The sequence below is a fragment of the Brachyhypopomus gauderio genome, chromosome 4, assembly GCF_052324685.1.
Source record: "Brachyhypopomus gauderio isolate BG-103 chromosome 4, BGAUD_0.2, whole genome shotgun sequence".
Taxonomy (NCBI): Eukaryota; Metazoa; Chordata; class Actinopteri; order Gymnotiformes; family Hypopomidae; genus Brachyhypopomus; species Brachyhypopomus gauderio.
Genome location: NC_135214.1, coordinates 17,345,670 through 17,369,747, shown reverse-complemented (window position 1 = coordinate 17,369,747; position 24,078 = coordinate 17,345,670). Strand labels below are relative to the sequence as shown.

At 43.8% G+C, this 24,078-nt stretch overlaps 1 protein-coding gene across 2 annotated transcripts in view; it reads right to left on the bottom strand.

Annotated features, from left to right (window-relative positions):
* Nucleotides 1–1,602: 1,602 nt before the first annotated feature.
* kalrna (kalirin RhoGEF kinase a) overlaps nt 1,603–24,078 on the bottom strand; it is a 151,555-nt gene continuing 129,079 nt past the window's right edge. The window contains exons 35-60 of one of the 2 annotated variants that reach the window (XM_077002742.1): nt 18,855–19,117; nt 17,245–17,382; nt 15,290–15,385; nt 14,716–14,831; nt 14,541–14,607; nt 14,294–14,397; nt 14,131–14,200; nt 13,949–14,035; nt 13,727–13,819; nt 13,578–13,628; nt 13,380–13,457; nt 12,508–12,693; nt 12,162–12,333; nt 11,651–11,877; nt 10,841–11,094; nt 9,257–9,389; nt 8,618–8,680; nt 8,029–8,056; nt 7,613–7,775; nt 7,082–7,203; nt 6,702–6,833; nt 5,981–6,145; nt 5,769–5,847; nt 5,445–5,645; nt 5,206–5,344; nt 1,603–4,242 (exon numbers count right to left, since the gene is read on the bottom strand). In XM_077002742.1, coding sequence (XP_076858857.1) covers nt 3,697–4,242; nt 5,206–5,344; nt 5,445–5,645; nt 5,769–5,847; nt 5,981–6,145; nt 6,702–6,833; nt 7,082–7,203; nt 7,613–7,775; nt 8,029–8,056; nt 8,618–8,680; nt 9,257–9,389; nt 10,841–11,094; nt 11,651–11,877; nt 12,162–12,333; nt 12,508–12,693; nt 13,380–13,457; nt 13,578–13,628; nt 13,727–13,819; nt 13,949–14,035; nt 14,131–14,200; nt 14,294–14,397; nt 14,541–14,607; nt 14,716–14,831; nt 15,290–15,385; nt 17,245–17,382; nt 18,855–19,117 — 3,773 coding nt within the window. In that variant the 3' untranslated portion in view covers nt 1,603–3,696. The remainder of the gene's footprint in view (nt 4,243–5,205; nt 5,345–5,444; nt 5,646–5,768; nt 5,848–5,980; nt 6,146–6,701; nt 6,834–7,081; nt 7,204–7,612; nt 7,776–8,028; nt 8,057–8,617; nt 8,681–9,256; nt 9,390–10,840; nt 11,095–11,650; nt 11,878–12,161; nt 12,334–12,507; nt 12,694–13,379; nt 13,458–13,577; nt 13,629–13,726; nt 13,820–13,948; nt 14,036–14,130; nt 14,201–14,293; nt 14,398–14,540; nt 14,608–14,715; nt 14,832–15,289; nt 15,386–17,244; nt 17,383–18,854; nt 19,118–24,078) is intronic. The other variant, XM_077002744.1, reaches the window with a different exon arrangement.

Sequence of the window (24,078 nt, the reverse complement as noted above, 5' to 3'; positions counted from 1 at the left end):
GCGTCATGACGCGCCTGATCCGACAACATGGCGCAACCCACTCCAGCGAGTATACTCGGTTAATCAGCTGGCGGCGTAGCTGAGACGTGACTTATCTGGCATGACCACGCACATTCTATTTTTAGGTGAATGTCTGTTAATAATATTCAACACTACAAGTTTGGTGCATGTCTATGACACGGCCAAGCCCGAGAACTGACAAGGAATTGTGCGCAAGATACATGAATTCTTACTTTTTAAAAATCTGCCAATTTTTGGCAAAGGAAATGTTCCAATATACAAAACAAGTTTGTATAACAACAGTGATGATATCAAATAACTATTTGTAGTAACGTTATAAATAAACATTATTATTATTAGTAGTAGTAGTAGTAATAGTAATAGTAGTAGTATTTTATTATTAGTAGTATTATTATCAGTAGTAGTAGTAGTAGTAGTAGAAGTAGTAGTAGTAGTAGTATCTGTTTTCTTCATTGCTTCTCTTGCGCTGCACTTTGTGGTTTCTACACTTTCAACTCCAGTTGAAACGCCAACCTGAGAGCTAATCCTAAGATTTTGACATTTTTCTCTCTCTAATATAAAGGGAAATGGTGACATATAGTCTTGAAACAAGCACCTCTACCCAAATATCAGACCAAATCTCTTCTAAAGGATAATAATAATAGTAATATTTGAATAAAGATTAAACCTTCTGCCAGAAGATATATCTAATCATTCTCTTAAATATGTTAAGACTATAAAGAGTCCTCAGGTTACTAGAAAAGGAATTCCAAAGCAGCCTGTGGTTTAATTACGAGCATCATCCAAAGTCTCACACCACATGTTCAGATACTCCTGTTGGATCAGATCCTGATGAACTAACTCCACCTTCTGAAAAGCAGAAGTCCATTAAGAAAGGCCACATGACTTGCTGACATGCTGAATTGAACAAATTCAGCTTTTCAATCACATTATGTTTCATTTTGTACTATACCCAAATACACACTGCAGCTACAAAAACTACCACACAAATACCATATAATCCAAGTGTCTAAATATAAATACCAATAACTGAAATGAATGAAGCCTGGGTCCAGCCATGCTTGAACATTTGTGAGTCCATTAAAATATTATATTTTGCTATATTCTATGCATAAATAAGATGTTAAACAAAATCAGTATCACAGACTGATCTTCAAGCACATTTGTGGAAGTGTAAAATGGAACGATCACAGGAACACCTCAGAAAAAGAGTTGTTGATGTTCATCAGGCTAGAAAAAGTGGCAAAATCATGCCTAAAGGGTTTTTAAATTATATCTAAAGGGTTTGGACTCGTGTCAGCCAGTTAGCCTCCGCATTAGTGATAATGCAACAAATATCACTCCAAGAGCAAGGTGGATACTAATCCATAGGGTCAAGAAGGAACCCAGGGTAAATCCGCAAATAAAGGCCTCTCGCATTGAATGATGTTAATGTTCATGAGTTCACCATTAGAAGACAATAGGAGGACAATGATGTGAATGAGAAGGAGAAAGCCACTGCACTCCAGAAAGACCTCCGCTACAGAATACAGACCAGCCAGCAGACTGCTGGGAAAATGACAGATGAGACCAACAATGTACTTTTTGGTTTAAGAAAGAAATACTTTAATAAATACATTTTTAATAAAATCTCATTTAAGTGGGCTTGCTTTATTTCCTTTTAGGACTTATGATGTTTTAGGTCATATATGTGCAGAAATATAAAAAATTGTAAAGGATCCACATACTTTCAAGTAACACTGTAAAACAATTATTAATTTTTTCACATTATTCCTATTAAAAGACACAACTGAAAGTTTTTTAAATCTAAAAACAAGCACTGTTTATTAAACATCCAGTAACAAACAAACAGCCCATATGATTCACGAAAGGACATTTTGGTATGCAAATTGCACACAGAGAGTTATGTACAACACTATCAGTATGACTAAAATGACAAAGGCAGGATTTTGCTGTTTGCGGAATACGCTGAATTAAAATACTGATGCCATTGTGTTACAAAGCAAACATAACTAGCAAATGTTAGGTGTAGCAGAGAAGCATCATACCACAGAGTAGGTAGCGTGTTCATTTTGAATTGAACATGAAATACTGAAGAGATTAAGAATCCATTGCTGTAGTCTCCGTCATGCTGTCATGGCATTTGTTACTATGGTGCTTATCGTCAAGGTAGACATATTGCATTTCTCTGTGTTCTGTGACAAAAGTGAGAATGGTATGATATAACACAGCCAATAAACTGGTTTAGGTTGATACATTTTCCCTGTTTCATGTAAAGTCCTCCCACTATTATCATTTTATGTGTTTTTAAAGATCTATTCAAGATTGACTGTCTCACTGTCAATGTTTAAATCTGATAATGAGCAGGCTATCCTCAATCCTGACAATTCGGTGAAGGTAAGGTAACTTTTGAACATATACAGAATGAGCACAAATGATTTGTTCATGTCAAGTAAATATATACACTTACATACATTAAACAATGCTGACTCATTGAAGTTGGTGTTTGTATTTAAACATTCTGAAGAGATGAGAGTACATATACTTTAGTTGTGTCAAAATTTGAGTTACCTTCAGAGGAAGTGTTCAGGTTATTCATTTTTACAATAACACTACACAAAACAGCATAAAATGTCAAATATGGAAATCTGAAAGTAAACACAACATAAACCATATAACAAACAGCTATAAATGTAAAAAAATACAAACACAATTAAATAATATAAACATGGTATAAAGGGAATAAATATATTTAAGGCTTAGGGTTTGTTCTCCTGTTCTCTAACACTGATTTGGGTTGGAATTAACAATGTCTAATCAGCATAGACAAATAAGTATTCAAATAATTAAAATAACTTTTATTTTGAAATATAACAAATAGGGACAAATACTTAAATTTTACAATAATTATGTCACTTCCTGTTCAAAGGCATTGCAAAAAGTTTCAAAATCATTAATTTAGATATGATTGGAACAATCAAATGATTTATTATCAGAAACTAAAGACTTCTATAGATAATCTATCATAAAGACAGATAATCTATCATAAAACTGTGTGATGTGTAAACCCAGTGCATCTAGAACCATACTGGCCATGCAGAAAATTCAAACCATTAATATCCTATATATTTCCATTACTGTCATATTGAACCTGTAAAAATATCTGCTGCCCTATATCTACAGACAACGCATTTTCTAAAAAAAACAGTGCTAAATTTCTCTTCAATCAGTACAGCAGAATGGCAAACCACATTCTCTATTACTGTACATTCAAAGGTTAAACTAAATTGTCTTCACGCTCTGAGATTTAAATTGCTAACTTTGAGAGCGGATTCCCACAGCGATGTGTCTTATTGTAGGACAGTCCTGTAATACATCAGTGAACAGACCTCATTTCAGAAGTAGACCAGGGATTCCCAACACAGGATTGTGAGTCTTTCCAGCTTTCATTACAAATGACTACAACACTGGCAACTTCACTGTAAAAGCCCAGCCTTAGATTACCAGGTCTACAGTCTTGCTGGTCCAGAGCGGTGAACCCCTGTTATACATCTGAAAAACCATATGCGAACCGAACCCGTGCTTTTGTATGCAGTAAAACACATTTTGGTATGACATTCTACAACGCATGTCGCCCTGTCCCCGAGCGGGTTTGCTCGGAGAAAACACCCACTCTCATATCGTGTGGCCCATACTGCTGGTGACCAAGCCCTTAATATTGGTGACGGGTCGGACGTCGTGCAGCTGTTTGCGCCTGTCGATGAAGGAGGCCAGCCTGGCCGTGTCCAGCGGCGTTTTGGAGTAGTCCGCGCTGTGCGCACTCACCCATGGGTGCTGCAGACACGTGCACGAGCTCGGCCGCCTCCTGGGGTCCTGGCTCAGCGTCGACGTGATGAAGTCCCTCGCGGCCTGGCTCACGCCACAGAAGTACTCGTCCGGGAAACAGAAGTCCAACTTGCAGATGTTGACGCACGTCTCCTCCAGGCTCTCGTCCAGGAACGGGGAGACGCCGCTGAGCATGACGTAGGCCAGCACCCCCACGCTCCACACATCTGTGGATACGGACACCGGCATTCCCTGGATCAGCTCTGGAGCAGCGAACTCAGGGTTTCCCAGGAGGAGGTGAACGTAACGATGGCCCGATATCAGCACTGCATCGCCAAAATCTATCAACTTCACACATGGTACCGGCTTGTGCAGATCAACCATCAGGTTCTCAGGCTAAAAAACAGAAACATGTATAAGACAATTAATAAACAAACACAAAAAAAGACAAAGTGCTTGTGAACCCCTTGTGAAACTGTGATGTTTCTAGTATTATTATACTATTACTATACTCACTATATATCATAATATACTCTTGTAGATAGTTGTGTGATATACCCTCCTATCGTGTTGTGGGTCAATTTGACCCTTTTCAAAGTTTGAAGATGTAGGAAAACTATTTAAAATCATTTTTTCAGTATGAAACTTCTTCTGCTAGGGTTAATTAGTGTAATCAACATATTATATGAAAATAATTCATGTCAGATATTTGCAACCACCCCCTGCATGTTTATATCACATAGATACTGTTCAGGTAAATTTGACCCTTTAAAAAATTTTTGACCCTTTTTTAAAATTTTTATTTTTTTAATTTGTGTGTGTGTATGTGTGTGTGTGTGTGTGTGTGTGTGTGTGTGTGTGTGTGTGTATGTGTGTGTGTATGTGTGTGTGTATGTGTGTGTGTACAATTGTGTGTGTACAATTGTGTGTGTGTGTGTTTGTGTGTGTATGAGAGTGTGTTTGTGTGTGTGTGTGTGTGTATAAGTGTATTAGAGTGTTGTGTGTGTTTGGTATCATAGTTTGAACATGGGAATTTTCAAATTTTTATGAAAAACGATCCTAATTGAACCATTACCTGTTACAAGTAAGTAACACCATTGCACTAAATATTGATAGAATAATTAGTAATGTAGTTAGTAATTAAATATTCACACTGTTTGTTAGGATTTTTTTGGTTTCAGACATCTTTTGAACAATTAAACATGCACCAGGGTTAAAGTGACCCTAAACATAACTGCTGTTTTGCAAGAATGCACAGAATAGGAGGGTTTTAATGGACAGTTTCACACTTGGATCATTGACAGATTGATTGAAGACTGATTTAATCAAAGACATGAATTAAATGTTTGGAAACTTCACCTTCAGGTCCAGATGAGCCACCTTGCAGGTGTGCAAGTGCTGTAATGCCTCCAGGGTGTCTTTAACGAAGAAGGCGACCTTCTCTTCCATCAGTTCATCATGGGCCACCAGGTAGTCCAGCAAACGCCCCCCCTCCAACCTGGACACAGCGTGCCAAATAAGCACATTTATTGGTGAGCAGGATTGCTACTTGCTCTGCAATTATCGTGTTTTGAGGTTTCTGGGCTTGTCAAACGTACAACTCTAGGACTAGAATGTAGGCCGTTGGCGATTCGTAGGTGTCAGCCAGCGAGACCAGCTGAGGGTTCTGGACGTGTTTCAGGAGATCGGCCTCGTGCGCCACCTGCTCTTTCTTCTGCATCTTCTTGTTGACAAACTTCACCGCAACCTCCTTCTTAGTGGCCTTCTGTAGACATTTCCTCACCACAGAGAACCGGCCCCTGAAATCAGAGAGGAAGTGTGGAGAGAGAGCGAGAGAGAAGGGTTGAGCTTGGCTGCCAAACAGTGTCGAAACGATTTCACACTTCACACACAAGTTGGAGCAGAACAGTGTAACAGTGTACCTTCCAATTTCACAGATTTCTGTAAACAGTGACTCAAAGTTGTCTTTCCATTGTATTCCTGTTCCGTCGTAAGTCGAAACTTCATTCAGCCGTGTTCGTGGAGAGGGAAGATATCGAAAACATTACATTGCGAACGCAATGGGGTGCTGGCCATCCCAATACTGAAAGGTACGATTCATGGGCTCATGTTCGAGAAGAGTGCATGCACCTACCACAGCTCGGTAGTGTGACCATGTTAGAGGGCTCGCTGGGTGCACTGATGCCCCACGGGTTACTGGCACGGACTCGGAACTGGTAGTGCCCACCCGGAATGAGATCTTCAATCTTCACACACACATCTGCTGTGGATATTACCGACTGCTGCCAGACCAGGGAGTCTGCAAATGCACACGCATGCATTTACACAGGTACACACACATGTGCACGCACGCACATCACACACACGCACATTTTATTTTAGCACAAATTACACACTGGGAGGAAACTATGAGCTTGAACCATTATGCTCCTTAATTTGTGCACCTCAAACTGCTACTTATAGAAAATACAGCCCCATATTGGTTTCTATTAGAATTAGGGCTAGAATGGCATGTTGTCATTTAGTGACCACTCAGGTAGAAAGTGGTCACTTCAGCTCTTGAGCACTCTTTGAAGAAAATGCTAACCTCTCAGTCTAAGCCTCTCAGTGCACACAGCACATACGGAGCAAGGGCCCTACTCTCACGAGTCCATCCTGAAAGGCAGCTGAGATCTCTTCACCAATGCACAATCTCTAAAACCTTGACTTACGCCATCAGCATAAGGCTCCCTGATCCATGACATGGCTTGAAGATCATTCGGTCCTTATTCCGAACAGAACAAGGTCCGAGCAGCCCGCACATGTATGGCACCACGCGCGTGGTGAAGGCAGTGGGGTGGAGATGCGCACGCTACCTTCTTGTCTGTACTCCACGGTGTAGCTGGTTATGGCGCAGTTCCCTGAGCTGGCGGGGGGGGCCCAGTGCACCACCACTGCCGTGCTGCTGGCCTCCTGGGCCACTGGCCGCACCGGCGCCGCTGGAACACCTTCCAAAGCCAAATCAGACCAGCAGCAATAAGATGACATGTCTGTGTATAAGCCACACCCATCCTCCTTTATTAACCAACACTGAACCCTGCTGGGAAAATGTTGGAATGACACACTTCACTTCTTGGAAACACACGAGCCTCCAACCACTCCAACCGATGTCCAGGCGGGTGAATAGACCACATGAACGTTCGGGTGGAGAACGAGAATGAGTCCAGCATGTTTTTTTTTTTTTTACCCACCGTACCTTGCACTTTAATCGAGGCGGAGGTCGAGACGGTTCCGTGGTCGTTGACGGCAACGCAGGTGTAGATGCCAGTGTCCTGGGGCATCAGGTTACAGATCTTCAGCAGAATATCACCCGTGTCCCTGGAAACAGAGCAGGCCCAACAGATGTTGCACCACAGCATTAAAAACAACAACCAACCAAATATACTAGAGGTTTTTCTAGTTTGCAAAAAGCACATTGTATAGTTCCTTGAGCATTTAGGCTCAAAAGAAATACAGAAGACAAAATATGAAAAAAATTCTCATAAAATCTTGATGAAATCAGCACTGACCTGATTTAGTAATGTAAAACACATTTATTAGAATAAATACAATAACAGTGCCTACAATTGGTTGATGTGCTTAACAGGATCCTCTCATTCATAATGTTGACACCATGTTCAAAGCATACTGATATTAAAATATTTGTTTTATTAAAAATGTTTGTTTGAATTGGTTTTAGTCTTCTTCATGAGCTTCTTAACACAGAAACCCTACACTGCATGAATACCTGATGTCAATGGTAAAGCGGTTGTTGTTGACCAGTGGATTCTGGTCCGGGCCCTTCAGAGTGATAGTGGGTTTGGGGCGGCCGCACACTTTACAGCACAAGACCACAGTTTCCCCCAGGGCACACGTGACATCAGCCAGCGCGATCAGGAACTCTGGAGGCACTTCATGGCACAAGCACATCAGCAGAAGCTTTAGGACTACATCACTGAACATTGACTATTGAAGATGACTACCATTGAAAAACGATTAAGGCATTAAGATTAGAAAAATACACTGTCGTTTTACATGGCTTCATATGTAAATACATGGATAAATAATAAAAAAGATTAAAGAAAAGAGTTTCAAAATAGTCGCATGTTGAAAGAGATTCGACACAGATATGATCACACATCACAAGCTCACACACAAGCTTACCTTCTTGAATAAAATTGGGATTCATTAACTGTGAAACAGAAAAATGAGCATTATGATGGAGTAATTTCCTGAAGATAAGATCTGAATATCTCCAGTGACAGCCATACTATACAATTATTCTATGTATTCTTTGTCGGAAGGAGTGTTACATTATGTGTTAGACAGACAGACAGACAGACACAGACACAGAGAGAGAGAGAGAGAGAGAGAGAGAGAGAGAGAGAGAGAGAGAGAGAGAGAGAGAGAGAGAGAGAGAGAGAGAGAGAGAGAACTTTTTTGCTTCGCATTAGGACTAATTTCCATTTGAACTTCACTACTACTACTAGTCCACTAGGTGGCGATCATGAGACATCACTATACAGTGATAGGCCAATACTTACATTATTAATTTCCAATTTCCCAACCCTTTCAGAGTCATATAATAACATTTTCCTCATACCTTTCCTTGATATGCTTACTTTTGTACATTATCAAGGATTTTTCCTTGAGGTTTTGCTCTCTGCTCGTACGGAAACAGAATATGACCACATTACTAGCGCTACACACTATACGAAGGCAGCATGCATTACGGGGCATGTCGATGTTCTACCTCCATGCTAGTTTTGGGGTCTAGTTCATCCTCACATTCTGATTCCTCTGAGCTGTGAGACTCCTGTGGTTCACGAGGAGAGAGAGAGAGAGACCAGCGTTAGGCAGCTGGCAGCTGCGCCTTCCATAGCCGCAAACAGCACAGCACCTCAACACAGTGCGAGGTCAATCATGGCTGCTTGTTACAGTAGGAGGTTTACAGACCTCTCTCACTGGTACACACACGATTTATTAGTCATTAATTGTGTTAATGTAGGCTGTATGAGAGAGGAAAGTACAGACTAAAAAATTATTGGAAATATTTTGTTAATACTTTATTAAAAAGCCTATTCATAAAAAGCATGCTTTAAATAGCTATTTTAATTATACTTGATTATATTTAATTATTTGACTTCAGCAAGATAGTAAGACATGCTCCATATAAAACATTTATTTTAAGTATATTTTAAAGTGTTCTTTTTCCCAGTGATTATAACTATCTAGCACCAGTGTCCACCATGCTTTCGGTGAGCAAACCAAAATCCGGCCAGGGCGTCTGTTCGTGTTGTTGTTTTACACACAGGTGAGGGTGCATACACACACACACACCCACACACACACAGCACTTCCCGGTGCACCAAACACACCCCCTCTTACTCACTTTCACATTGACCTTGCTGCTGAGAATGTCCTTAGGCTTACGTGATCCATTCTCAACCTTTGGGTCACTTTTCCCCGCGCCCTCCTTCTCAGCGCGCTTGCGGGCACGGAGTGTGTTCCACGAGAGCGACTTCCTGTTGTGTTAAAACATGACCAAGTCAAACCTTCCTCGCAGTGAGGACACGGCGGCAGGAAAACCACTCAGTCTACTGAAGGACTCACTGAGGGGCTGACGGGAACCGTGACACATTCATCAGCCACAAATGAAATGCATCACTTTCTGCTCATCGCAGCATTAACACATCAATGGTAGCAATACATATGGATATGTCTCTTACTTCTTCTTGCCCATGACAAACACAAATGAAGGGAAATCAACGCGTACAAAATAAGGTAAACAGTGGCTTTCAGCCAAACGTAAGCCATAATGTTGGGGTTCTCCTACAGGTACTGATCCCATAGATCAGCTGTAGTGTTCTTACACCACGGTGGACACGGTGGTTTGTGAAGAGCAGCACAGCTCTCGTGAGCCTACATCAGCGTGGCTGAGAAGTTCACCATGCAACAGTAATGCTGTAATGCACAACGCTGCGTCACACACAAACCTCTACTGTCACGGACCAGCGGGGTTAGTACAAACACAAATTAAGAGACTACACACTACAAGATCAAGAAAATGCATAAATAAAAATAACAAATTAAAATAGCATAATAGTTCTGACACATGCCAGTGTAGCATGTAATTGATCATTTATAAAGGGTCCAGACCATTGAGCTGATTGAGAATGTGACAGCAGCAGCTCAATTGACTAATATTTCTCACTAAGAAAAGCAAGATAAAATGACTTGTTAAGTCATGCTCATGTCAAAATTTTATTTTACATATTTAAAATAATACATTTAAAACTATTAGTTAACTACAATGCTGAACATTGCAACTATCATTGTATTGCACAAACCTGACTTCATTAATAAGAGTTCTCTTAAATAGTGCAAAGGACTTTTTACAGGAATGTACTGAAAAGAGTAAACAACAAAAAAGTATTTACAATAAACGGGCAACATATTTAATTAAGGGAAAAAAAACAGACGAACAAAACTGAATGGAACATTTGGAAAATAAGATTTAAACAACATAATCTGTACAAAATTGCCATAGACAATAACATAAACTTTCTCCATCAGGAGAAACTATTCAAAGTTCATCGGATAGCCTATGTGATCATTGTAATCTCTCAGAATTGATTAACAAAAACCAAAGAAACAACAAAAACATGGTGTTAGAAACAGAAATAAGAGTCCAGACAAATCAGTTTCCACATTGATGTAAGACTCCTTTTGTCTTCTGTCTAAAGCAAAGCCAGGCTTTTCTACAGTCCTTTCATCAAATCACCTTTTACTTGATCAACAACAACAACAACATAAAAAACAATAAACAAAAACAAACAAAATTAAACATCTCCCCAAGGAGAAGTTCCAACATATCCAGGTTAGTTCCAACAAAATGGGAGGGGCATTCACAAAGGGGTAGAGTCTTGGTTTAACCATCCAATCAGAGCTCCGGTTAGTGCTGATTGACACTTACTTGATATTTGAGTCAGCAGCAGTGTCTATGATCGTTTTACTGAGTGGGCTGAGGATGTTCCCAGGCACCCAGCCCTCAGCAGCAGGTGATTGGCTGTTGGCCGAGCGGTAGACCAGGTACATGTTTTGCTGATTGGTTGCGAGCACCTGCACCATCTCGCCCTGCATGACACAGATCTCGTTCTCCTTCAGTGCACTGTAGTCCTGAGTTACCATCATGGAGGATGACATACCATTACAGCCAACTCCACCATGCTGCAAGAAGAAAGAACACACAACACGCACACACACATGCATACGCGCACACACACATATACACACACACGCACACACATACGCGCACACACACATATACACACACACGCACACACACGAACACACATGCACACACATACACACACACACACATACATACACACACATACATACACACACGCACACACACATACACACACGCACATACACACACACACGCATACGCACACACACGCATACGCACGCACGCATACACACGCACGCATACACACACACACACGCACACGCACGCACACACCAACAACAATCACAGAATGAACACATGATGATGATGATGATGGCAGTACAGACCACATTCCAACATCATCTTCAAAACGATCAGTGACGCTGTGCAGAGAGCAGCAGTCACTAAATTCCTCTCAGCTCCAAAAATACCTCCAGTTCATTTGGAACCGGTGGCTGAGAGAACTATTCAAACACAAGGAAGTGTGTTGGGGTGCTGCCGTAGCTCGCTGCGAAGCAGGAAGTGGAAGCGGGGGCAGAGAGACGCACGCACCTTGGCGCTCTCGTGTCTGTGAGGCTCGAAACAGGGGCTGCCGTTGGAGGTAGGTAACTTCAGAGGGGTGGAGGCGCGGCCGGACAGAGGGGCCTTCTCCGGGCTGCCCAGCGCTGCGGAGCTGGGTCTACTGCCCGCCTGCCCACTGCGCCCCCCGCTGGAGGAGTTGCGCGTGAGCGAGTGGGTGCCGCCCTTCTCCTTCTGATACTCGATGGGGGATTGAAGAGCTACACAAACACACAAAAGCAGACGCACAAACGCACGTGTACCACACACACACACACACACACACACACACACACACACACACACACACACACACACAATGGCAAAATAAGCCTACAGCTGTAATGCATGCTTAAATACATCCTGAAAGTGGAGCGGTAAAAAAGAAAAGATGCAAATGTCACATAAATGACGGACTCAAAGCGGTTTCCTCTCCAGCGGACACACGGAGCTGCTCTCAGCACTGCAGTGAGAGTGTCCTCACCTGACAGGAAGTTGTGCTCACCTGACAGGAAGTTGCTCTGGGCATCCAGCAGCTCCGTGATGTGGTGCACCCACACCTGCTTAATGTCCGTGTTAGCCGCCTGTAGTGTGAAACGCTCGGACGACCCGCGACTCGTCAGCACAAACTTACATGGGTCATTATCCACGTGTTCTTCCAGAGCCAGGTAGCTCACCTAGAGCGCACACACACACACACACACACACACACACACACACACACACACACACACACACACACACACACACACACAATCAAAATAACATGACATTAAATAGGCCCTTTGCATACATTACTAACTCATACAACTTGGAATACAACTTTTTCTTGCCATTGAAACTGAGTTTACCTTGATGCTTTTTTTGAACTGATAGCCTGGTGTGGAGGAGCCTTTACGTAGAAGTTCGCTGAAGATGACGATCTGCTCGAAGAGGAAGACCCTACGCTCTTTACTACGAGAAAGAACACCTGTGTCCTGCTCCGTCACGAAGAAGGTCTCCTGCTGTAGCAGCTTACCCTGACTCGTCAGCTTACCCTGTACACACACACACACACACACACACACACACGCACGCACACACGCACGCACGCACGCACACACACACACACATACACACCAACACACACATACACACCAACACACACACACACACCCCGGTGGTAGAGTTATTGACTATGTCCTTAACATATGGAATGGAGAACACATGACGAGCTGTCAACACATGAGTATTACGGAGCACCTCTGCGTCAACGCTGCTATATAAACAGATCAATCAGGTCTCTACCCCCCCCATCCAGTCAGTTCTATTACCGTCATCACCGTCTACACCAGAAGGTTAAAACACAATATGAGGAGATATAACCCACACGCAGTGGCAGCGTGTATGGCAGGAATGCCCTTATCACTCATCTCTCCATTGCTGAGATGCAGTGAGGTATAAATGGTCCGGATGACGGGCCTCCTACACAAAGCTCTCTGTGTGCTGATAGCCACACTAGACTATAACTGATAACTATACAGATGACCAGCACGAACAGTGTAGCTGATTTGGAAAAGCAGTTTACCATATGAACCTTTATGATTGATAAGAGGTAAGTTACGAGTCTCAAAGCAACTTTGCAAAGCACAGGACAAGTACTGCTGCACTCTGCCTGTTGTGTGTTTCTGCTTGTTAGAACCCTGCCATGCAGAAACTAGATGATGTCCAGTGATTTGAGTACCTCAAAGCCTTGTAGTCTGCCAAGGTTCATCATGTCATTGCAGAGTTTAGGGACTTGGGACATTAGATCAACTGCTTCCTATAAGGCAGAATTAGGAACATGCCATGCATTCATGTAAATGACCAGTAGAGCCCCAGTGAAGCCACTTTAAAGGCTGACATACAGTATGGTGGTGATTTAGTAATAATACCAACTCACCTGAATGTCCTGACAATCAAGACCTGCCTTGCTGCTGTACCGTAGGAAGTCCTTTGAGTTTAAAAAACAATGCAGATAAGCTACATGCTTTCAAGGGGACTTATCCCATTAGAGTATCCCATGTTTACTATACAGAGGCAGATATTTACCTTCAACAAGAGTTGATATTTTGTAATTCTCTGAATTGGCTTGATGAGAAAATCACTTATGCTCAGTCTTGAATTTATTTCTTGCTGAACTGCCTAAATTAGAATAAGAAAGAGGTCTTCAGCATCGGTTTAATCATCCAAAATATACAATACGGTCAATTCTTGGTCTCTTTCTGCGATTTGTTTCAGAAAAAAAAACCCTGAAATGGAAGTGGGATTTACCTCAAAGTATGAATCATATTCGGCCACTATGAATTCTGACCTGGGTTTGTTTTGGCAGTAAACCACATACATGTGCAGCCTTCGCTCCTGTATGGCAAACAACAGCAGAGACACTGCACCAGTTAACACACTTAGCATGGCAGGCTAACACCATTAGTCAGTGCTCTAGAAGCCTTACGTACGTGCTTGATAAAAAGCTGTGGCAGTTTTTCATGATCTGCAAGGCATTTTTCCAGCTCCCCAACGAAGAATCTGTAAAAAAGAAATGATCGCATGTCACGAAAGGCCGTATGAGAGAGAGAGAGAACTGAGGGTGAAGTTGCAGATGTGGGAACCAGAACTCACTCCCTGTGCCAGTCATAGATTTGGTGAATGTTTCCAAAAACTATTTTGTCTTTTCCCTTCATATCTTCGGGGACTCCTTTCTCCTCTATCTTCTTCATGAAACCCTGTAAAGAAACAGAAAAGCCCAATATAGCCTTTTGGATTGTGTGATGTTAGTGAGACTCTTTGCTAAAACCACGCGGGAGCCCTGTTTGTGACCCATAAACCGCAGAGCGGCCTTGGTCTGCTTTCAGAAACACTTGCTCACCTCTACTACGGTGCCTAAATCCTTCACGTAGTCTTTCTCTGTCTGTATTAGCTCATTCAGGACGAACCTGGGACAACAAAAGATTCCCATTAGATTACAAATGAGAATTGCTCAACAGGATCTTGCTGGTACGTGACGGGAACACTGGGAGGCTACATGGGTCGACGGGTCTTACATGCGTCCGCGGAGTGCCTTGGCATTCTGCTCCAGCTCCAGGTTCCTGGGCTGGACGGGACTCTGGTCCACTGGGATCGTAGGGCCAAAACTAGGGTACGGTCCTCCTTCTAGAGTCTACAACATTGGAGCAGAAAGATCATCAGACTCCGAGCTTCCACAACAAGGAAGACCTCCCAACCGCCCATGACTGTGGAGAGAGGAGGACATGTGAGAAAACACTTATTTGTAACCCATCCTTATCGGCTCACACTGTGAGCAAAGAAAGATCTAACATTTGCTAGATGTTTTGCCTGTTGTAAGATCAACGTTGCTAGTATGATACCAAAACCTGAGATGATTAATTACTAAAGAGAGCAATTCATATAGACATATAACTACAACATTCGAAACACAGAAGCTTAAAAGCATGACAGGTTACGGCGTGAGGAGTTACGCACGTATATCGATAGTTAGAAAGTAACAGGAAGAAACACGAATGGAGCGATGAAAGCAGAAAGAGGTTAGTAGACAGACACTCGGCTTTTTTGCGATGTCTAAAACTGGTCCACGGTCCAGTCTTCCCAAGCACTTACCATCTTGGTTTTGACCAGTTTCTCTATAGCACTGACCAGCTCAGCGGCGCTGGGGACCTCGGCAGACCCCTGACGCGCGTTGAGCAGCACAGACGACTGCAAGGCACGGGGGGGAAAGAGCAAAGAAGAGTTAGGGAGGACGGCAGGGAGGAGATAAGGAGGGAGAGAGAGAACAAGAGAGACAGGCGGTTAACCACGAAGTGCTCAGCCCTCGAGTGAAATGGGTTCACTTTGGTAGGAGGACAGAAGGCGTTGATTTCATGAGACGAGCTTGTGACGCATTGCTCCAGTTTGCTCTGTTGTGCCTTATCTTGGTATTCTCTATGGCAGTCCCTGGGGCCAACCACATGCTCCATGCTGGTGCTAGACTCTGCCTCCCAACCATTAAGAGGAGACGTTCATTCAGAATCTTGTCTGATCTCTGTTATATGTGTCTTGAAGTTGTGAACCAGTTTTTGTACTGATATTTGTGAACCAGTTTTTGTACTGATCCAACAATTCTTTGGTTTTTCACTACTGATGAATGGTAGTGTAAAAATGACACAAATGGAATAGACAGAGTATGATGAAATTATGCCCTCTTAGTACAAATTAATTTGTCAGTATAAAAGCTCTATTGTCAACTATAGCTATAAGTGAAACAACATTCTCAAACTGATATGGCACACTGACACTGATACCAGAATTTGTGTGACCTATATCAGAATCTTCTCCATTTACTCTTCAGCAAATATATTTATTACATAAATGTTGTTTGCTTACAGACTTTGCAAGTCTTATTTGCTCTGTAAGCACAAGTAGGAAGTAGTCCTGATACCACGGATGAATGCAGAGACCCCAACGAAGCAAAAGGCAGAATTAACATCTAAAACCTTTTGGGGGCAGTGGGGTTTGGGGAGTTTTATTTGAAAAAAATAATTGAAGTAATTCAAGTAAAAATTCTGAGGTGCCTAGAAAACATACAAAAACATTTAAAAGGGGTCAAATATAAAACTAGGTTCCTTTCTCCTTTAAGGCACAGCTGACTCAGAACTAAATGGAGGTGTGTTCAGTGGATTATGAGAACCGTCTTGGCCGTACAGCGAAGGTCAAATGATATTGTACCAGCATCACTGGTAAATTTACATACAAACAGGCAATGCAAGGAGAATTATATTTTCATGGGAAAATTACATGTAAACAAGCCATAGGCCACATTACCAAAGGTGTATGTGTGTTTCACACTGGGTAATTAGCTGCAATGCACATAAAGTTTGTATTGAACGGCCAAACGGTTTGTAAGGCAGGGAGGTCCACAAAGTGTCACAGGCATTGCAAAATTAGCGAGGTGTGTGTGAGTGTGTGTGTGTGTGTGTGTGTGTGTGTGTGTGTGTGTGTGTGTGTGTGCACGCGCACTAGATTCACACTGTGGCTAACTCCCAGGAAGCAGATATGGACTTGTGGGAGTGTGGGAATGTGTGGGTCTTTGTGGGGACCAAGCAGAGCCATTATGATAGAAAAGCATGAAAGCTTTGATACTTCATGGAACTGTAGCTGGTCACCAAGGACAAAGGGCTATTTTACACCATCTTCTAATGGTGTTTTTGGTGACTGAAGTTAAGGTTATCTTCATAATTTCTCTAGTAATACACAAAATAGAATACCAAAAAAAAAAGCCCGAAACTGGAATGTGTGTGTAGCAGCATGCGTGTGTAGCAGCATGTGTGTGTAGAATGTGTGCACAAGCAGAAACCAATGAAGTCTTTTTATGAGCCTTTACTGAGTGACACTGTCTAAGGTACTGCATTCAAAGATCATGCCATTAACACTCACCATCTGTGTTCTACCAGTGCCCTACAAAGACAGACTCCATTCATAAGACATTAACCCCTTGCTTGTGTCGAGAACCCGGAGTCCACTGCTGTATTGTTGTCTGCTAAGGTTGTATTCCTGGGTGGTAGCGTCTACATCCATACCTTCTCCTCCTGGGCTGAGGGATCCTTGATAATTTCCATGGGTGGAGGGAGAGGAGTGTGGGATTCATCCTCTGGTTCTTCCTCTCCTCCGCTCTGCATTCCCGAGGCCTTGGAGAGCACTACATCTTTCCTAACCCTCTGCAGGATGAGAGGAGAACGAGAAAACACAAGTAACGACACTTATTCAAACAAAGGTCAAACAAAGGTCAGTCCTAAAAGAACTCCTTCAGCTCTATGAGGACACGCCTTACAATCTCTGCCGAAGACCTCATTATGTCTTCGGCAGAGCAAGCGAAAGATGACGAACGTGACAACCAAACGAAAAGCAACCCGAAATGGCATCAGGGTTCCCGTTACCGAACCCCATTCGGATTCCACAACGTGCTCCCGCTAACTGGCTGTGGTTCCGGGCCTCAGTAGGGGAGAGCAGGTCAGGGTTAATGTGGGTCATGGAGTCGGAGGGTCTACATCTCCTGCTCCTACAGAGCCTCTTTGTGTTGTCACAGTGGCCACCACACAGGCCTGCTCAGCTCGGCCAATCGCCACTCTCCTATCTGCCCCCCGTCGCCCGGGCCGCCGCCCCTGCCTGCTGCCGCCATCCCAGCGCCGTAATAACGCACTCACACAGCACGGACAACAAAGAGGCACTTTTCACCACAAAATGTTGATGGTGTAAAAAGAACGGAGACGGTCAATGAACAGAAGAGTCGATACGACCCGACGTTAAGCTGGTCACCGGCGCCTGCCTAATAAACGACTTATAATCATATATATATACTTCACAGAAATCTATACACAATATACATAATATGACCTACGTAGTTTATCCACAAGTCATTGTTCAGAAGCTTCTGGAAACACTTATGCAGTATGTTATCAGTAGTGTAGTGTGTGCTGTGTACTGAATGTGATAACGTGACAAACATGAGGGGAAGCAGGAAACGTCATTGTCAGTAGCTAGGCTAGCGAGCAACACTGCTGTGTATGGTTAGAGCATAAGTCACTGCTTATAGACCATAAGACGCTGGTTTAATCCACCAACATTGCTCAAACAGTGATGAGTCAATGGTGCTCAGAGTGTGATGAAGAAACAGCTCCACCCACATGGTGCTCACCCCCATGTGCACATTTACACCGGAGACTTCCCATGTAGAACCTCTACACAAGGACCAAACAAGGATCACGTTACTAATATGCAGGACACTGTTCTGGACGTCATATTTACAGTCTTGTCAAGGTGCTGTTGCCATGGGGATGACTAATGTGCCGAGACCCAGTAACCTGAAAACATTCAAAAACAAAAAAAATCCCTGAACACTGTATGACCAGATCCACGTGATTTTAAAGGGGAAAGACGAACTCGGGAGCCACAAACTATGTGAGGAATAAGGTCAGACGGACTTCAAACGTGAACCCATCTCCCACCCCTCCACCCCACACTCCTCCACCCCTCCGCCCCCACACCCCTCCACCCCACACCCCTCCACCCCTCCGCCCCCACACCCATCCACCCCACACCCCTCCACCCCTCCACGCCTCCACCCCTCCACCCCAGACCCCTCCGCCCCTCCACCCCACACCCCTCCACCCCTCCACCCCTCCGCCCTCACCTCCTCCAGCTCGTCCTGCGTCCCCGGTGGGCCCAGGTCGATGCTCTTTCGTCCGTCTCTCTTCTGCTTCTGTTTGCTCGGCAGCTTCTTGATGTTGCTGCCGTGACTGAGGCGGCGCACCGGGCTGGTCAGCCATTTCTTCAGCGTGTTCCCCGAGCGCTTGGGCCCCGGGGAGCCGCTCCGCACCGAGGCCAGAGACGCCTGAGGCTGCAGAGACGCCACCGAGTCCGACTTCCCCTCCGGGCCGCTCACGCTGTAGTTCTCTGGAGGAGGGACAGGGGGCGACGCGGTGAGACGCAGGTCAGAGACGGCACAACCAGAGAGGGGTTAGCGTGTAATAAAACAGCCAGCACGTCCTCAGCATGTGAGGAGCAGCATTATGGGAGTTGTAGTGAATGTGTCTCCCTGCACGTAGGATCACAGAATCACAGAATTATGTCTTTTCATTACTGTAAACTGCTATTTTACGTTGCAGACGCCATTCAGAAGCCTGCAAAAAACTACTGAGGTGTATACATGTTTACATCAAACGAGTAAGCTGACTGCTATACTCACACTGTTACTGCAACATACCCACATACTCAGATGAGCCAATGAAGACAAAGTGCTGTATACTGACTGCACTTATATGTGTAATGACTGTCACTATATGCGTAAAACCACAAATATCTGTCAAATTGGATCCACATGTTAATTCCAACACCTGTCTTCATTATGCATATCTGAAAATGTACACCTGCACAGATTACACATATGTCTGCAGAAACAATAAACACCCCTTCCAACACACACACACACACACACACACACACACACACACACACACACATACACACACACACACCCAAATGATGACCAAAATCATTTTTCTTTAATAAGAAACCAAGCCTGCGGCTCCCGGAGTGACTGAACTGGGATGACCTCTGACCTCTGACTGTGTGTGTACGCGCAAGTCTGTGCCTTTGAAAACATGAATACAGCAGTACATAAACTCCCTCAGTTCGGCTGCTCCACTGTTGTCTCCAGCAGAACCAGACAGAACTGCTCTCTTCTAGCAGAGCTTCACTGTCATCCCTAGTGTCACCCCTGGCCACGAGAAGCTCCTTCATGGACTGTGTGTGGACGTCAGGCTGTTTTGGTCAAACACGAGTGCATTTTGAACAGGGAGTCCATGTTCACACACAGACTTGCTGACGGCAGCATGGAGTCTTGTGAGTTTATAGGGATGAGAGGCTCATAAGTAGCCTTTAAATGTTATGGTACGCTGTGTAATAAAACACACACACGCGCGCGCGCAGGCACACACGCGCACGCACGCACGCACACGCACGCACGAACGCACACACACACACACACACACACACACACACACACACACAGAATAAAAACACAACAGTGCCCTTCAAAATTCAACCTCTCGCATTTATCTTGCCGGATAACTTTCAGATATTAAATCTTAATGTGTACCTAAAATTTGCTGAAACTTTCAGAATCGAGTCCAATGCTACTGATACATTGTTACTTGTCTGAGGCAAAGTAAATACTGACTGTACTGAGATGAATGAAACGGGATCAACACCAATAACCCAGTACTAAAATCTCACTGTATTTAAACAAACAATAAGGAGTGTGAGGATAATTCATCTGTCCTATATCCTACATACAAGTAAAAAAAAATAATTCATTTATTTTAAATGCCTCATTTCAGATTTCTTCATTCAGATCTTTAGTGACCCACACCCATAGGTGCCTGATTCATGAAGGTGGTTAAAAGAACACCATTACCAAAGTAAACACAGCATCTTATATATTGTAAACCCACGTACCAACTCACTGCGTTGATGTTCTTCTAAAATGTAGAAAAAAACAACCGTTATGTGTGTTCAAACTTTTGACTGGTAATGTACATCTTGACATCTTTACCAAGTCTCACAGTGATGAGTAAAACTACGCTGGTACAGCCTGAAGTTATAAACAGGCTGGTTCTGAAAGTTTCTGATTTATTAGTGAGAACTAATCATCCTTTGGCTCTGACCACACCCCTCTCCCCTCTGGGACCGCCTGAATCGTGGCTTCTCGCCCCGCCCCCGTAGATGACATCGGCCCTGCCTGAAGTCCATCTCATCAGCTGAACAGCTAAGTGGTAAAAATGCCAGAGATAGTTTCTGCAAAGGAGCACTTGTTGCCTAGCAACTACGCCGCAAAACCCCTTCTGAAAGGCGTACTACTAGCGTACTGATGGAGGAACAGGTGTGTTGACCTGAAGACACTGCACGTCTCTTTCCAAACATGGCACCTTCAAATAAGTGAATATGAATAATAATCCTCCCATAACCTTTAAACCAGATCTACTAGCAGTCCTGATGGTTACATTGACATTTTTTCTCCTATTTTTATCAGTGTTCTACAAAAATATGCAAGAGATTTCGAAAAATATGAAATGGCCACTGAAACCCGTGAGCCTCTAGTTAAAACTAGATAAATGTTAATAAGAAAATCAGTAAATGCTCAGATATCCATCCATTCCTAGGGACCCAGCCTTTCAGAATACTGTCTTACTCTCTTTCTGCACTGATAGAGCATCAGACACGCTGGTTTATCTGCGTTTATCTGTCTGTTGAAACTACAGAATTACATTCCATCAGTGCCTGAAAGTCTCAACATACTTCTGTACACGACACTCCTTCCTGTGGGTGCAAGTTATTGAAAAATGTGTGTCATCTTCATGACTCATTTCTTTTCCTCAACGCGGGAGTGTCGAAACGCGGCATTCTGCATGCAGGGGGGAGTGTGAGTGTGTGTGTGTTGGGGGGGCTGAGGGGGAGAACCGTTCACAGAAAAAAATAATCAGATGCAGGAAAGCACAAAGAAGGAAAGAAAAGTTGCCATGTTCTCCCAGCTTGACCACTGTCGTGTGGTAGAGGTGCACGAACCAAGCAGGTCTTCAACGGCCGTGCTGGTGATGCTCAGCCTCAGTGGTGGACAAGGACTGGCATTACCCAAGAACAGCCCACACAGGACCAAGGGACCCGGCATAACCAGGAACCGCCCACTCAGAAATACGTCTCTAACTACTGTGAAATGTGAAGTCAGAAAAACTGCAGCGAAAAGATCTTCTGACTAAATAAATTTAACCCGCAGCACGGAAACACAGGCACAATGTCTGATAAACACAAGAAAATCGAGTCTTCCACAAAGTTCCCTAACAGCTTGGTTAGCGCTGAGCGAGTCAGTTATGGAATGCTTTTTCAGCGCGTTGTTGTTGTTGTTTGGTCATTCTCTCTGCTCCGCTCGATCTGAGGCGAGTGCTATGTTGTTATGGCCGGGAACGCCGCCACTGGTGTGAGGCCATCTCCGCCATCTCACCACCGAGAGAGACTTCCTGAGTTAATAGGTAATGAGTGAGCACTTTAGCTCACTTTAGGGTAAAGCACAAGAGTATACACACACACACACACACACACACACACACACACACACACACACACACACACACACACACACACACACACACACAAATACACAAACACAGCTCTTTTAACTCCAAATACCCAGTCACAAGAGCCGTACAAGCTCTTCAAGTATCAGACAAGACATACATTCTCCTTTTTGAAAGAATAATTCAAAATGTTGTTACTTCAGACTACTTTTGGCTGAAGCTTTTTTTTTTTTTTAGAAAGAAAAAATATTGTACAGTGATACAAAATTGCTAGATTTACTGCTAAGCCATGTTAAAAGCACAGCAAACACCATTACAGGAACACATACTCAGCAGGTTGCTAAGTTCACCTGCTTGTGCACCGCAGAAAACTTCAGAAGCCCGAAGAAGTGCTCTCTCATCGGGAGGAGGCGTTCCGCACACCCACCTGACACGCCGTAGCAACAGCAGCACCACCACCACCTCGCTACAGTCCAACTACAGCAGGAGCACCGACACTGTCCCCTCCCCATGGCTGCCTCAAACGCTCACGGCTCGGCCCCGAGCACACAGGACAGAGGCATAGAGAGAGAGTGAGAGAGAGAGAGAGAGAGCGAGAGAGAGAGAGCGAGAGAGAGCGAGAGATTCCCGCGCCGTGCTGAGGGAATCATAATCACAGAGTTACTGCTCCAAGTTCACTATGCACCGTTCGACAGGGAGGAGAGATAGGAGGGGCAATAAACCCACACACACAATCTCTCTCTCTCTCTCTCTCTCTCTCTCTCTCTCTCTCTCTCTCTCTCTCTCTCTCTCACACACACACCCTCCTTGCCACACTGGATTTTGGAGACTCAAGTTACATTCTAGTTTGTGACAAAGGCTCTACTGATTGCGCCAGATGAGCTGTTCCCGCCTGCTCATGGGTCACCAGAGCGTAGCTCAGTGGTGCTATCACTCTCTCTCTCTCTCTCTCTCTCTCACTCTCTCTCTCTCTCTCTCTCTCTCTCTGTGTTTCCTTACACAAGCTCTCAGAGGCTAACATTTGTAGCTCAACAGAAGAGGGACATACACAACCACCAGAGAAGTAGCAGAGGTGGACATATCAGGTTCAGAAAGTCCTCACCAAGATTTTGCTCAGGCTTCCTGGATTGTGTTGATTCCACTAATTTGACCTGGTCTGCGCTCATTAGAACATCCAGCAAGCTTGAGTAAAATCCTGGGAAGGAGTTTTACTTTCTGAACCTGGAATGTTCACCTCTGAGAAACAGGGTCACAGAATGCAAATCATGATGAAGTTAAATTGTTGAGATTTCCTGCTACTTCCTGCTACAGATAATTCTAATTCCTGTCTGTCAAAACATTCCTCTTCCAGTTTAGATGAATGACGGATCTTGTGTTTATGTAAAACCAAAAGAGGAATATAGTGATGTGACAGCATGAGTAATGGAGATCATATGTGGCAGAGCTGAATAATAAATGCCCATCATATACATATGCAAACGTCTAATGGGATGCTGTAATCTCATTTGCAGCATCAAAGCAAGGGCAGCGCTCATTTACATGTGAGGGATCAGTCAACCTGGTTAACTGTAGCTCACAAGGTGGTTGTAGTCCAGCAGTGGCCCGCAGAGCTCAAACGTCCACCATGTAATCTAGATATTCTCCCACCAAATGTACTGTTCTGGCCCATTTAAACCTATGCACACTCACACACACACACTCACACTCACACTCACACACACGCACTCACACTCACACACACGCACTCACACTCACTCACACTCACTCACACTCACACTCACTCAC